At 39.1% G+C, this 15347-nt stretch overlaps 1 protein-coding gene and 1 long non-coding RNA gene across 2 annotated transcripts in view; one reads left to right on the top strand and one right to left on the bottom strand.

Moving 5' to 3' along the window:
* LOC125139744 overlaps positions 1–4657 on the top strand; it is an 18444-nt gene extending 13787 nt beyond the window's left edge. Inside the window, exons 2-3 of the long non-coding RNA XR_007138842.1 lie at positions 1075–2520; positions 4373–4657. This is a non-coding gene — a long non-coding RNA (uncharacterized LOC125139744). The remainder of the gene's footprint in view (positions 1–1074; positions 2521–4372) is intronic.
* LOC113638402 (myosin-IIIb) overlaps positions 1–15347 on the bottom strand; it is a 22944-nt gene extending 7597 nt beyond the window's left edge. Inside the window, exons 1-18 of the mRNA XM_027139552.2 lie at positions 15048–15347; positions 14735–14800; positions 13141–13271; positions 11938–12040; positions 8645–8747; positions 8143–8299; positions 7726–7828; positions 7506–7631; positions 6049–6157; positions 5675–5791; positions 5264–5364; positions 4568–4654; positions 2971–3036; positions 2384–2497; positions 2173–2284; positions 1602–1645; positions 1444–1509; positions 1250–1369 (exon numbers count right to left, since the gene is read on the bottom strand). Coding sequence (XP_026995353.2) covers positions 1250–1369; positions 1444–1509; positions 1602–1645; positions 2173–2284; positions 2384–2497; positions 2971–3036; positions 4568–4654; positions 5264–5364; positions 5675–5791; positions 6049–6157; positions 7506–7631; positions 7726–7828; positions 8143–8299; positions 8645–8747; positions 11938–12040; positions 13141–13271; positions 14735–14800; positions 15048–15155 — 1833 coding nt within the window. The 5' untranslated portion in view covers positions 15156–15347. The remainder of the gene's footprint in view (positions 1–1249; positions 1370–1443; positions 1510–1601; positions 1646–2172; positions 2285–2383; positions 2498–2970; positions 3037–4567; positions 4655–5263; positions 5365–5674; positions 5792–6048; positions 6158–7505; positions 7632–7725; positions 7829–8142; positions 8300–8644; positions 8748–11937; positions 12041–13140; positions 13272–14734; positions 14801–15047) is intronic.

Here is a 15347-nt window from a genome sequence, read left to right as displayed (position 1 = left end):
TATTTTACCATATATATTTCATTAGCATCCTTTATTTTTTATAATTATTTTGCCATTCAAAAATCTTTTAACAAAAATATTTAAATTAGGGCTGGGCAAGGTAATGTGTTTTTATCGCGTTAACGCATTAATTAATTAACACCGACAATTAGTTTATCGCGTGTTAACGTACTTTTTATTTTGAAAGTCTGTTGCTCACTGCGTTTGAATACACATAGATAGACTGTAATAATACAACCGAATACAACACAAACCATCGGTCACAGGAGGGGTGGGATGTTTATCAGTAGGCTACTGGCTGCTTGGGATGAGCGTCATCACGCGTCTCAACCAATGAAAGCATTTGTTGTGTGCCTAAGGGAGCTACAGCGCGAAACAGAAAATATCTGGTGCGGACAGAAAAATGGTAAAAGGTACAGAAATCTTAAATGGACGTTTTTATTTTAAACCTCTTCCACACGGTGGAGTTGATAGAACTAAAGCTATTTGTAACCACTGCAAAGCTGAATTGTCTTATCATCGGAGTACTTTGAGTCTGAAGTATCACTTAAAAGCAATGCACACCGTTGATGCCAGCAAATCACCCACCCATTTTTTACAAACTAAACAAAACTTTGTTTTATTTATACGTTAATGTTATATTTTATTTGATTACATTAATGTTTAAGTTAAGATTTACAAGAAGTGTTAACTGCTACTAACTTTTAACTGCTGTAAAAAAGCACTTTATTTGTTTGAAACCAAATGTTATTGCACTTTTCTTCTTATAAAATTACGCAATACACTACTTTTAATTTCATTATTGAATTTTGCGCATGCTGCGATTAATCACAGAAAAATCATGTGATTAAAATATTTAAACGTTGCCCAGCACTAATTTAAATAATTAAATATATTTAAAAAACTTTATGTTTAAAATTTCTTTTTGGAAATTGTTTATTGTAATAATTGTTTTCTTTTTGAGGGGTCTGTTTTTTGTCCATTAAAGAAGTGCATATGTTAATGTCTGCACAACGAGTTTAAACAGAACTAAATCTTAATTTACTAAATTGCACTTTTGTGTTTGCTCACTAGGTGGTGCTGCAGTAAGAGACATGCTGATGTTCTCTAGTCATGTGACCTTCCAAAAAAAAAAAGGAATAAAAGGTCTGTGCACTTACACTGAACCCAGACTTCACAATCAGAACTGCTCTTATTCAAAGCCATGTGTAAGACAATAAGAAAAATGTAACCTTTAAAAGTGACCTGCCTGATCCATGATGAGTTTACTGTCCACCTGATCGGGCAACTTGCTGCTGTTGGGTTTGATGCATCTCACAAAGTGCGGACTGGCGGCAAACATCTTCTCCATCAGTACGGCCAGGGAGTGCTGAACAAAATCAACTCCATTATAGGTGTGAAGTTAATCAATAACGCGTCTCGTTAACAGCAGCGGCTCTTTACCTTGAACTGTGTGCCAACAGACTGCTTCCTGGTGGAGTTGAAGTTGTCATCTACAAAGTTGACCATCTTAAAAACAACAAAACAGGCAAAATAATCCACCTTTTCCCCCCATATTGTAATCACTAACAACTATAGAACATCAAAATATCAGGATTTACCTTTGCTTTACGTGGCATCAACGTCCCTGTTCTGGAAATTGTAGCTACAAAAGAACAAAAAAAAAAAAACCCAAAACATATTTTACAACGATAAAAGTCTATTGTTGATCTGAAGCAGTTCTGAGCCGTAGCTGAGACAGAGCTGCTATTAATCACAACTATCACAGCTTTTATGTCTTTATGGATGCCTTTAAATCTAGATTTAAAATGTTCTTTGACAGTCACTTGGCTCTTTAAACCTTTTAGGATTTGTAGGACTTTATTAATGGCAGTTTAAATAAAATTTTATTTACATAACTTTACGATAATCATTTATGTAGTTATGACCACCTTAGCTGAAATAAATAAATAAATAAATAGGTTTAACTGGATGTTCTAATGAAATTAAATCGATCTGTTTTGGGCAGAAAATGAATCTAGCAACCTGCACTTTTCCAGTTGTCCAGGAGGTGGTGGTGTAGTGAAAGTGTTGCGATGATTATGAACATCAATGTTTAAACAAGGCGGTGTGAATTATTTACTTGTTTTTAATTCCCAGCCCTGTTCTGTGTTGTGACTCACGCTGACCTACCAGCAAAGAGGACACTGAGGAGCGGCGTAACACTGTTGATGAACAGAGTGCGAACGCTGGCTGGAATGTTGTCCCGGTTCTTTTCCAGGAAACCACTAGCATTATATTGCACCTGTACAAACCAGGAAATCAGCATTACCCATATTCCAACATTTATATTGTCCTGCAAGTCAATATTTCTTTTCTCCCTTCTCCTTGTCTTCTGTTCTACCTTTCCAGCATAGTGCACGACAGTAAAGAGAGGACTATGGCTCCGGACCACCTCAAAGTGGGGGTTGGCTTTGAATTTGCTGTTCAGCTTGTCTACCAAGTTTCCATCTGTGGCCTGCGGTTAGGGGGGAAAAAAACGTAAGAATTAAAGGGAAATTTCTTTACTCACATCATGCAGTTTTCCAGACCACTGAGAGGCTTTCAAACATGCAACCCTTAAATTAGGGATCTTGTGAAGGAGCTACATGACTAATGCTTAAAAAGATATTTGCTAATGTGGATATCTTCTCTTGTCTAGCTTCAGTTACTAATTCAGTTACTAATTCTTTGCAAAAGTATTCACCCCATGAACTTTTTGAAACAAATACAATCCCAATCAAGTCCACTTCAGTTCCAGGTTTAGACCCTTGACACATTCAATACGTGTGAATACTTGTGCAATATTTAAATACGCTGTATGTAGAACAAGCTCTAGTGTTATCCAACAATGATCATTTGACTTGAGAAGCCAGCAGGATGTATGCAAACAAACAGACAATCCACTGCTCCCAAATGAATGACGTGCGGTTCTAGACCTCATCCGCTCACCTGAGGAAAGGCACTCTGCTCATCCAGCAAGGACAGAATCCCAATGGGCTTCGTTAAGAACAGGTCCTGAGGGAGACAGTGTTTCTAATCATTACCTTCTTAATTAAGTTGATGTCAGACCTGCAGCTGCAACTGGCTTAGTTTTTTTTTTTTTAAAGATTATATTTTCATACTGTAAAATCAAAATTTATCCTGGACCCATTTAACACCATGGTTCTTAAAGCTGGGGTAGTTACAAAAGTATATATATATATATATATTGCATCATTAGGCCATCCTTAAAAATATTTTGGTTTGCAGTAACAGTAAAAAAAATAAATAAATAAAAAAAATCTAGGTACTGTAGGTCTATATATTTTTTTTTTCAAGTTTCAACATAAAAAAAAAAGTTACATTTCGGTGATGGTGATTATGTAGGTATGACTTTAAACAAATTAGCCTATTGTGACTTCACTGGCTGGGTCTTCAACCTGTGCCTTCGGGCGCAACATTGCAAACCTTATTTGATGCTGGGCACAGACTCCGTGCTAAGTTAAAGCGGTGTTGAGCTGTTTTTGAATTTTTTAGATGCATTATGGTGCCCGAACCCGTAGGACTTTGAACGGTGGCCGCAGCCATCATTACCAAGTAGGAACCGTTGACTATGACAGTGAATGAGAGTGTGAGAGGAAGCGAGCGCACAGGCCATAGTGTGACATCCGTTAACCAATAGTGTAAACATAGATGACGTCACGGGTTCTTATTTAAAAGAAAGAAAGAAGAATTAGCCTTCAATTGTATTTAGGCCTAGGCAATACTTACTAAAATATAATTATTATTATTTTATTGCTTTTGTATTAGTTGTTTGAAGAGTAAAAAAAAAAAAAAAAAAAAAAAAAGGTTGGTCTTAAAGCAAATTTAAGCAAGTTGGTTGGACTTAAAGCAAAAAAAAAAAAAGTCAATCCTAAATTGACAGGGTCGGTCGGGTTACGGCAAACAAGAATATGTTTAAGGATGGCCTTAGAGCTACGTTTTAATTGAATGGGTTAAATCCAAACCTCATTAAATGAATAGCAAGCAGTCCTATAATAAATAAATAAATAAATATTTTTTTTAATTCCTCAACCTAAATACATAGCCAAATTATTAATGCAACACATTTAATAATGATCCTGATATCTGAAAGGCAACTAAATCTATATTAAGGTTTCCTGTCATTTCTGCCATTTCCTTTAGTGCACTTTACCCAAAATAAATTCACACCTTTAGGGAGGTGCACACAGCCATAATTACAAGCCAGGGTTAATATTTCTTAGGCAGAGTGAGACATGCTGAGGTTTTCCCATATCAAACATAATACAATAAAAACCGTAGACCCTACACCCAGACTACAACATTTTACTTTAATTTGACCTTTTACTAGAGGGTGAAAATATCCTGGTATGCAGCTGAGAACATAGACGTGGTTCGTGCACATGCCATTTCCTGTTCATGGGTTTGACCACAGAACTTCAGACTGCCAAACTTTCTGCTGCTGCCACCTCATAGACAGACGTGAAGAAAAGAAAAGAGAGAATGTGTGGTGCAACATCGAGATCAAGACCAAGAGAGAATCTACCAGAATTGGTTTGTTATCCTTGAAGGTGATGGTCTCCCACTGGATTCCCTCCTCTTTGTACTCATTTTGCTCCATTAGAAAAATGTGCTGTGGAAAGAGGAAATGCTGCAATTAATAATTTTAAGGAGCAGCAGGAACATAATATAAAACATGACGTGTGGCAGTTGGGAGAAATGAATAAAAAGGTAAGGTCAGGGTGAGGCTGTATGGGCTCCTCACTGGATTATATGAGCAAACATTAGTGAGATAGTTAGAGAAGGTGTGTGTGTGTGTGTGTCATGTGCTTGCCCATTTTCACATGTAGCGCCCTTAATTTTCCACCATAAATAATTATGATTACTGTCTTTACTGAAACCAGTCCCAGGATTTTAGAAAAGAAACAAACTCTCCACTATTAAGAGGAGCTTAATTATTATAATTTTTTTGAATTTACCAGATTTCCAGCCAATTTGGGCCAAGACACAAATTCAGCCAAAGCTCTCTGTGATATAGCAGCTATTATAGAAAGTAATTACTTTGCGTCTTCAATCCTGCCGTTCGAGTGAAAAACTCTACAAGTTGCATCGCAAATATTGAAGACAGCCTTTATAAAATCCAAGCATTTTAATCTTTAAGCTTTCATTCACAATAAACTGGGTGAAATCCTGGAGGCACTGTACAGCACGTGGTTTTGTGTGTGTGTGTGTAAGTACTTACATGATTAAAAAAATACTGTAGCTGCTCATTCGCAAGATTGATGCAGAGCTGCTCGAATCGGTTCACAGCAAAGTTCTCAAACCCAAAGATGTCGAGAATACCTGCAATGAGTCAAAATCAGGCTTTGGGTAGAAAGTTACATATTACAAATCCTACGTTTGTTTGTACCTCTAGCAGAAATTGTAGATTCTGTTGCTTGTCCAAATGAATAGGAAAACATCTGTATTATCATTACCATAGCAAATCATGTGTGTATAAGAAGTTCTGGAGACTATAAGATGATCTGAGGTACAACTGGAACCTGTCTTTGACATGAAACCTAATAATGCGAGCATTGACTGATCCGTACTACTGATTTTTTCCTGCCATATTAATAAGTAGAAGCAAAATGTATTACATTCAAATCTTTACCTATTTCACTCAGCTCAATGCTTGTATCCAGTTTATGCGTCAACAGCTCGTTAATTTTACTAACGATCCAGCCGAACACTCGGCCGTACACCACTTTGGCAATTGAATCTCTGGCATCTGAAAGGAATAAGGATCAGACACAAGTGGTTAGGGAACAGACATAAAAGTTTTTATCACCGACGATCGGCACGGTAAGCTGGATTTCCCTTACAAAAATCAGGACAGCATGGCCAAGCGTTTGAAGCACTTTCTTCTAAAAGGAAGTGCTGGTCCTCGTACACACATCATGTTTGAACAGTGAAAGAGCAGGAGCAGCGTCATTAAAAATGTAACATCAACGAAGAAACTGATCCATAGCAGGCAGGAAATCATACCTTCAGCTTGTTGCTGGTTGTGGAAGCGGTGGATGGATTCCCCTCTTGTTACAGACATGGTGCAGGTGAGACACCTCATCAAGTCTTCCTCCTGAACACCAAACTGACCCTGAGGGCGGAAAATTTGAGGTCAGGGATCTCATCCAGTGTGAGACCAGACAATATAAAAACGTAAAAGTGTCAGCTATAGAGAATTTCAAGCAGTCTTTCCAATAAGTTTCTAAACAAACAGCATGCATCAGACCGCATTTTTTTCTCCCCACAAAAATACGTATGTGTATTTATACACATCATTTATACAGCGATCATTTCAGAGTCACGCTAATAATTAAATATTTATTTGACCATGACAGCTGCTGTAATGAAGGTTTACTAAACCTACAGGAAGTCAGGTAAACAATTTCAGGGAAATGTCATATGATCAGCTATATGTGGTCATGCTGAAATCATGGTACAATCTAAATATAGCCTCTTTTGACATTTAACGGTTCCACCCATCTTATCACAAGCAGCCAGATGCAGCCAGCGACAACAAGCCAACCTTTGCTCTAGAGTTTAATTGTGCCAGAGCTACCCATAATTCATCTGTTTGATTATCAGGTGGGGAAGAAAGGCAGCAGCGTGGCCACTTAACCTTTCTCTATACAGAATACAGGCCTGAGGTCTGCGTTTACGTTGGGGCATTTTAGCAAACAATGGGCCTGTTTATTTTACTACGCATGTGCAGGATAGATAAATCCTACAGCTATATTCCTTCACCTTACGTCTCTAAGAACACTTCGGAGCACAGAAGCAGCTCTGTGATGATCTCATGATCACAACTAATCTAAAAAGCATTAAATATTTACACCCGGCGTCGACAGGGAAACTGGGTGTAATATTGCAGCTGTATTCTGTAAATGAGGAGAGAGTTGATTAAAGGACGTGTGGAAAACGAGCACAGCGACTGCTTTGTTTCCTTCGTTCATGGGACTCCGTAGCTCTTGCGTACCAGCAGAGAGGCTCGTACGTCCAGGTCGAATGAATACATAAAGCGTGAACTGTTCTTACGCTGTTCAATATTTTGAAAGAACAAACAAGATCAGCTCATTTTGTTTCTTTATAGTAAAATGCTGTTGAACAGACGCAGGCTATAATCCAAATAACAGGTTTATATTAATGTGCCCAATCTAATAGAACATTTTTATAGTAACAACTGAATTTGTCTGTATGCAAGGTGCTTCACATCTAATAGGTTTTTTTTTAATTCACAAAAATCTGATGTGTCTCTTTATGATATGTGCTGTTGTATGTTGGAAGAAAACACTTCGGAATGTGCAGATATTAGTAAATAATAATCAATATCAGAGTGATGACATCACGGCGGTATCACACCATCACATCGGATACTGTTTCCCGAGTGCTTTAATCTTTGCACATTAAATCCTTTTGTTCCTGATGCGAATGGGTAAACTCACCGCCGTGGCTTTGAGCCAGCCCTTTGATGTCTCGCTCACTTTCAGCGCTTCGTTCTCAGTTGGCTCAAACGTGATATTTCCCAGAGACAGAATCCCGGCCAGGATGGTCAACATGTCCACCTTTTCCTGAAAGTGACATGCGAGAGCATACTGTATATAAGCACAAAGAAGCGTGATAGAATAGTGAGAGCTTGTTATGTGCACCAATGGTAAATTTCACCTGCTCCTCGAAGCCCACCATATCCATGGCATTGGACACTTCGTTGTACTTTTCACTCCAGTGCTGCACCATATCGCCCTGACCGAATTGCCCATTCAGGTAACTAGGACACAGACAAGTGGACATTCATGAGGCAGAACTGTGGCATAATGAGATAAAAGAAGTTGGAATAAAAACAAAGAGATATTCCACAAAAGAATGTATTGTGTGTCAACACGCTATAAAAAAGCATGATGGCAAAGCCACACCTTCTAAAACAAACAAAAAAACCAGGGGGTGGGACAAACATGCATGACACAAACCGAAAGATAAAAACCGGCCTGTCATTCCTGAAATAGTTCCCACCCTGAAACAAAATGAGGTGTTTTACTACAGCTGCTCTAATCTGTTGCTTCACGACATCACAACATGACTCACCGGTACTGAGTCGGGTCCAGGAGGCCATACATCTCCTTGTCCTGTGCGGAAATGCCAGCGAGCATGCAGTAAAAGATGTGGAAATTCCTCTCACCTTCGTCTTGGTGGACCACGCGGGACTTTTCTAATAGATACTCGTTGATTTTGGCTCCTTTTACTAGAAGAGTGAGTGGAGACGGTGTTAGGGATGACGACAGTATATGCAGTGAAAAGAAAAGTATTCAGACACTTGGGTTTTTGATATTCAGCTCATTGCGCTGTAGCTTTATTATGCTTATGAATACATACTTTGTTTTTTTTTATTTTTTTCCACACCAAAAGATATTGCATGGAAATTTGATGTATATAGAAGCACTGGAACTATATTCAATAACAACAAGTGTCTGAATGATTATCCCCCCCTCACTGACATCATCTGCCATCTCTGATGCTCAGTGTTGGACTTCATTTGTTTGGTGTTTTTTTTTTGCTCTTTATTGCTGTTTCCTAATAATAAACTCACCTGAAGAGTTTTGAAAGCGGAGCTGAATATACTTTCCAAACCGACTACTGTTGTCGTTCATGACAGTCTGCGCATTCCCAAACACCTCGAGAAGAGGGTTTACCTACAAAAAGGAGAGAAAAAAAATCTCTGTGACTTTAACCATGGTCTAGTTGTTGGTTGTTTGCACTAACTGAGCTGATTTAAGTATCTTAGAAATGTCTGACCCCCTTAAAATTCTCCCATTCAGCGGTGTCTAGATTTTACACAGAAGTGTACAGGTGTTACTATTTGAGTGCACAGCGAGCGTCAGGAATAATCTTTCACGATGACCCACCCTAGAAACCTTTGTTAGGAAAATAATCCTAGGTGCCAAAAACGAATCTTCACGCTGATGCCCGGTAAACGGCAAGAAAGGTATAAAGCCATCACACCCTGAAGGCCTGCTGTACGCTGCTAATGAGAAGCAACAGAAATCTGCAGCTAATACGGAGTTCAGTGTGCCTGCAGAAATAAAAACCATGAGTCAGCTGATGGGAAAAAGTCAGTCCTCATTACAGGCTTCTCCAAACCTCTTTCACAGAGTAAACATAACCATGCTTCAGGACTGAAGATCAGCCTGGTTTTTATTTATGTAAAATCCGAGATGAGGAAAACGAGGTGTTCGGTAGTACCAACAGTACGCTTTGTGTTTAATGAAAAGAGGATAGACGAGTTTCAACACAAACGTGCCACGTGGGCAGATCAAGCCGTGTCCTATGACATCTCAGTGAGGATGTGCTGTTTAAGCAGCTTCGCCTGAAGTCCACAAACAAACCACGAGGAAGGACACAGGAGAGGAAACCCCCACCCACCCAAAAAAATACCGACATGAAGCCTGGAAAACAGTTTGTTTTGACTTGGTGGAACTCTTTCGTGCTCTTTCTGGAGATCCTCCCATGACTCAAGTTACGCTTAAGCAGCAGCATCTGCAAATCTATTGCATGACAGACAATACGCCTTACAAACAAAAGGGTGTATGTGGGGAACGTAATAAATAAGTGATATGAATGTGGCATTCGGTATCAAAGTCAATTCCCTGGAAGGCCGTCCTTTTGAAAGGTGCTAGCCGGGCCTGAGGGCAGACCTGTGCCAAGTTACTCAGCCATATGACACAATCTCCCAGAGGGGAATGCTTCCCACACTTACTAAAGTTTCACACAGTCTCTCTCTCCTTTTAAGCCCCTCTCCTTCACCATTTCCTGACAGCCTCTCCTGCTGAGACAGATGTGAAAATCTGGAGAAGACTTACGCAGCAATCTCTGAACCTATAATGGGGAATATCCCAGGGAAATTATACACAACTAAATGTTTTTTCAGACTTTTTCTTCAAATCTTTTTTTTTTTCTTTTAACCAGATTAACCTGATGTTGTCGAAGCCACTGTAAAGTCCTGACTTGTTATTTGTTAGTAAACTATACAACAGAGGTCACTTAAAGATGAAATTTAAGAAGCGTGGCAAAGTACTGAGCAATGAAATTTTTTAAATGGTGCAAGCTAAAAAACTGCAGTGCCACAACAAAGCCTGAAAACATCTCGCTCACCAAAAACCGGTTTGTTAACATGCTAGCAAACAGTTTAAGGAATTGTAAATAATAGGTGTTCCATGTAGGATTTTAGGACACTTGATTTCTCAGACTAATGATGAGGAAGGGAAGAAAAATGAAGAGGCAGTCGGGGGGCTGGAAGAGGAGCTGCAGGACGACCTGAAAGCAGCACGAAGGACAATCCCAATGAGCTCCATTCCAACACCCTGTGATTTGGCACAAAAGACAAAATTTGGCACAGGAACCGAATCTTGGAAAGAAGAGACATTTCAACACTATCTGTCCAGAGGAAAGGACCAACATTCAGCCACAATGCTGCAAACATCTCGCAGGTGAACCACAATTACATTAAAAAAAAAAAAAAAAAAAGAAAGTGTCTGATGATTACAGGCCCCTGCTGTAACCTCAAGCTGACGCACATGATTAAAGCTTGTACTGCACGTTTCATTTACCACTGAGAGCTTAATTATACACCCAGAGATCCTAATAAACATTTTACACATCCATCATTTTCCTCTCGGTTTTAACACACGCCCTTCAGTAAACCCGGGCTCGAACAACCCTGAAACCAACTGTTTCCATTGCAAACAGAAAGGAGTTAAACCTGCTCATTCAGGCTACAGCTAATGTTTGGCTTCACTTCTTTGCTGTCGCCTTCACCCAGAAAACACGCCGGCAATCGAATGATGACGTGTTTGTGAGTAATTCTGCTGCTGGTGTAACAAGAAATACATGTTTGTATAATTCATAAGTGAGCAGAGCCTTTGCTCCAGTGAAGAGGTCACCACAGAAACAAACTTGTCTCTTTGAGGGTCTGAGAACGGATGTAGAATTTACTTGCTCGTAATTTCGTCTGTTTCTCAGGCACCACTAGAGAGCTGCTGAGTCACGAGAGTTCGGTCAGTGTCGGTCTTCACCGGCTGCATATGATATAATAACCTCAACTTGGCCGCAGAAACTCACCGTTCATTTACATGCAGCAAAGTCATCATGAGCTCAGGTCTGTAACAGATTAAAAACACTGGGCCCAGATGCCTGGAGCTTATTCACACTGTGTGAGCAGACCAAATTAAAATTTTTATTTGATTTGATTCGAACGACAGACACCGTCACAAACAAAGCAACTAGATGTGTTGGTTCAAGTAGTTAAGGCTCTGGGGTTAGGGTTGTTGTTTGGAGGATCAGAGTTTCAAGCCCAAGCTCTGCCAAGCTGCCACTGTTTGGCCCCTGGAGCAGGGCCCTTAAAATCTCATTATTCCAGGGGCAAGGTATCATGGTTGACCATGTGCTCTGACCCCAACCTCCAAATTTGGGATATGCGAAGAAAGAATTTCACCATGCTGTAATGCATGTGACAAAATAAAGGCTTCTATTCTTGTATAACGGCAAAAAACCTCAATGTGGCACAACGAGGAAACCGCCCTCATTTGGGGTAACAGGATTATAATCTGTTACTCTACAACTCTATGCTGCTGAACATGGATTCAGGTGTTCTGGGATGAGCACAGGACAGTCTTATGGTTACAGAAGTTGTTCTTAGGTGAGACTCTATAGTAACACTAAAGTTTGGATTTTTTACTCACTGAGCCCATACAGAGATGATACAGAGACTCAAATCTCAGCGATGTCAACATTAGTTAAATCAACCCCCGGTCCAATGCACGACTGAGGTTCAGACATGTGCAAACGACAAGGTTATATTCAAATAAGCGTGGTCACATCACTTACCTGCAGGATCTGCTGCTCGAGCTGAGAGTTTGCACGACAAAGCTCCATAAGCTGCCGCAGTAGAAGTTTCGTGCTTTCGGTTTTTCCTGCACCGCTTTCACCACTAAAGTACAAAAAGAGGAAGACATGAAACGAAACCAGTAACGCAGTTAATACGTTTAAGCTAAAATGTAGTTCAGTCGGATTTGTACTGTATAGAACATCCAGAAACAGCTCTAAAATTCCTCCTAGGTCATGACCCAGACCAAACTTTCAAGACTTTAAAACCTTAAAAAGTGCAATAAAAAAAAGGCATGTATTTGATAAGCAAATGCATGATGGGGATTGTGCTCTGCACCACTTGACGTGTAAATCTCAAACTTTCTGCCAATTCGGTCTCATTTGCATGACCAATGGAACTTGCAAATATACGCTTGTGACCACAAGGAAACCCTGCTAACCTTTGCTTATGCAGCTGATTGCTTTGCTAACCTTTAGAAATTTATAAAGCAGAAAAAAAAACCCTTGGATTATAAATAGACTTCAGAGAAAGCCGAGGTGTGTAAAACAAGACAGCTTATAGCCTGATGATGAGTGAAATGCACACAGACTAACAAACAGTGAAGGAAAGAATCTCGTGTTCCTTTAATGCTGATTAGATTAACATTAAAAAAAAGGCCTCCATATTTACATCCCTCATCACGATCATGCAAACATGGCCGAACAGGTGTGCTGTCACAAGTGAATTTGTGCTCCATGTCATCGAGGCGATTATCGAGCTTTCACCACACACACACCTCCTCATTCGTCCCTAGCAGCATGGAGTCCAGGGAAAATAAAAGAGCTTAGAAGTCATCTGTATGCACTGAAACATGCAGGTTCAAATTCTGGACACTAATGTAACCATAGTAACAGTTAAGAATAAAAAAGGGAGTCTGACCTGTACAATGGAAAAATACCCCCCCCCCCCAAAAAAAAAGAAAAAAAAAAAAGAATCACAAGCAAAGTTTTCAGTGGCTTCACCACAACCTGGAATATCACCAGAGTGCATCAACTTTTCCTCTGTGTGTCTTGTCCTAGCTTGTCTAAACAGGAATGTTCTACTACACCAGACTTTACATGTCAGAGTTGAATTCAAACCAAAGCAGATTACACTAAGAAGAGCTTTGGACATGCTGTAGAGTAAAATGTGATTTAAGAACACAAACTAAAACAAAACCTCACCTGATGACGATGCACTGGTTTTTCGGGCCCGTGGCCAGACGGCCCAGCATGGACTGGTATGCTCTGTCAGCTACAGCAAATATATGTGGAGGTAAAGCTCTTTTCTCATGGCACTTGTACTTCTCTGACACCTGAAAAGACATCATCATCATGAATTTGTTACTATTATCCAGGTGAATGGGATGTTTTTTTTTACTACATAGGATTTGTAGGACGTAAATAGATAGATAGATGAATATATTATTTCATTTATTTTATTATAAGATCACTTTAATGCTTTTTCAATTTCATATTTATTTATTTCCCTTTGAATTTTAGAAAGCATCTGTTAACAGGAACAATTTTATAACAACAGGCGATGCATTTATTGTAATTATTGTTATTTTACTCAGTTAAAAGCCATTAAAATTATTTCTCATTTTCTTAAATTAAACTGACAATAGTAAGATGGTTGACAGGACGATGATTTGATTAATGTTTGCTAAAGTTTTTTCCCCCTGTTGTTCAGGGCAGATTCCTGCTTATACTAGGACTTTTTCCTCTAGGAATCATTTCAATTCAATTATTCATTTTTATTGCATTTCTATTTAGAGTACTATCCTATATTACATTATCCATGTAACCACCCATACTCTTCAGCAACAAAACAACAAAGCAAACAGAAGCAGCAATAATAGTATATGATAATAATTAAAATAGTTAATTAAGGGCACAGAGGATGAGTAATGACCCAGACTCATGACAAATGGGGACACAACTGCATTGTAAAACATCATCACTGGCATTTACCAACAACAGGCATTTTTAAAAGTCATTAGACTCAAGCAAACTATTTCTGGAACAAAACTTGTGCGTGTAATCATTTGAGAGCTACAGTAGAATAACGACTGGGAGTTGTCTGCCATGTTTTCTGAGCTGAGACACGTCAGAAAATATGAAGTCCAGATTTTGCAGTGCATTGTGGGATGTTTTTAAAATTAACGTTCCAGAGCACAGGAAGGATGTTGCCATTGAGAGTGATAGATAAATAGATAGATAGATAGATAGAGAGAGAGAGAGAGACTAGTGAACCAGGGAGGTGCAGCCAGAAACTAATTGTAGGTGTTTATGATGTTCTGGACAACAGTTATATCCATTTTACACATCAAAATCTACCTCACACTCTATTCTCCAGACCCACTATAACATTAAGATGTACTACGGTCATTAAAATGCAATGGAACTGCAATAAAAGGTGCTGACATCTTATACTGGTCCCTCGTGATTAAGCTTTAACAAACATTCAGTTCAAATGACATTGAGATGGATTATCTTAAACACTCCTATTGGTGATAGAGATATATAATGAAACTTTGTGATATATATATATATATATATGATACAAGAAACAGTTAAGCTGATTATTATTATTATTTTTATTATTTATGATTATTATTATTTATGATTATAATTGTTGTTGTTGTTGAAAAAGCTGCTGTGTCAGTGTCACTTATTAGTTTGCTGCCTTGTGATGAGGAAGTACATGTAAAGTAACACAACTAAGTTCAAATAAAAGCCTGGATAAACTAAACAAAACGTTCATGACTATTTTTACCTCTTTGCCATACAGTGGGAGCTGCTTGAATGGGTTCACAGCGACCAAAATATCCCCAATATAAGTCTGTTAAAGAGGGGGGAAAAAACACACAGTTAGAAGGCAACGTTGTCATTCCTGCTTTAGGTTTGCTAACGTTTGTGCTAGGAGTCAGAGCAGAACAACAGCATCTCACTTATTAAATCTTCATAAAGTTCAACTTTAGTGTAGAAATAAATGTCAGAGTTGTTGTAGGTGGAGAATAAACCCCAAAATGTCCTCCATACCACAGAATATTCAGAAAATAAACATGCTAACGTGGAGTTTTACTTACATAAATGTTACTGTGGCTGAATCTTCTAGTCAGTGATTCGAGTAAACTCTTCTCGTCCAAATCTGACAGAGTCGCCAGATCTTCCTGAACATGGCCTTGTTCCTCCATGGTTCCTTTAAGGATGCCTTAAACGTTTAAAACTGACCGGCGGAGCGGTTTTGTAGCCCCATTGGCTCAGTACATGTGGTCACTAGATATAAGGTCTCCTGGATCCTTTGCCTGTCTCTAACTAACACTATCTATCACTACACCTTATGAAGCGGCGCCTCCGCCTCCAAGCACATACGCCGTTTAACCCTC

Source organism: Tachysurus fulvidraco, chromosome 20 (genome assembly GCF_022655615.1).
Source record: "Tachysurus fulvidraco isolate hzauxx_2018 chromosome 20, HZAU_PFXX_2.0, whole genome shotgun sequence".
Classification (NCBI taxonomy): Eukaryota; Metazoa; Chordata; class Actinopteri; order Siluriformes; family Bagridae; genus Tachysurus; species Tachysurus fulvidraco.
Note: the sequence above shows the minus strand (reverse complement) of the source record. Positions and strands in the feature narration are given on the sequence as shown.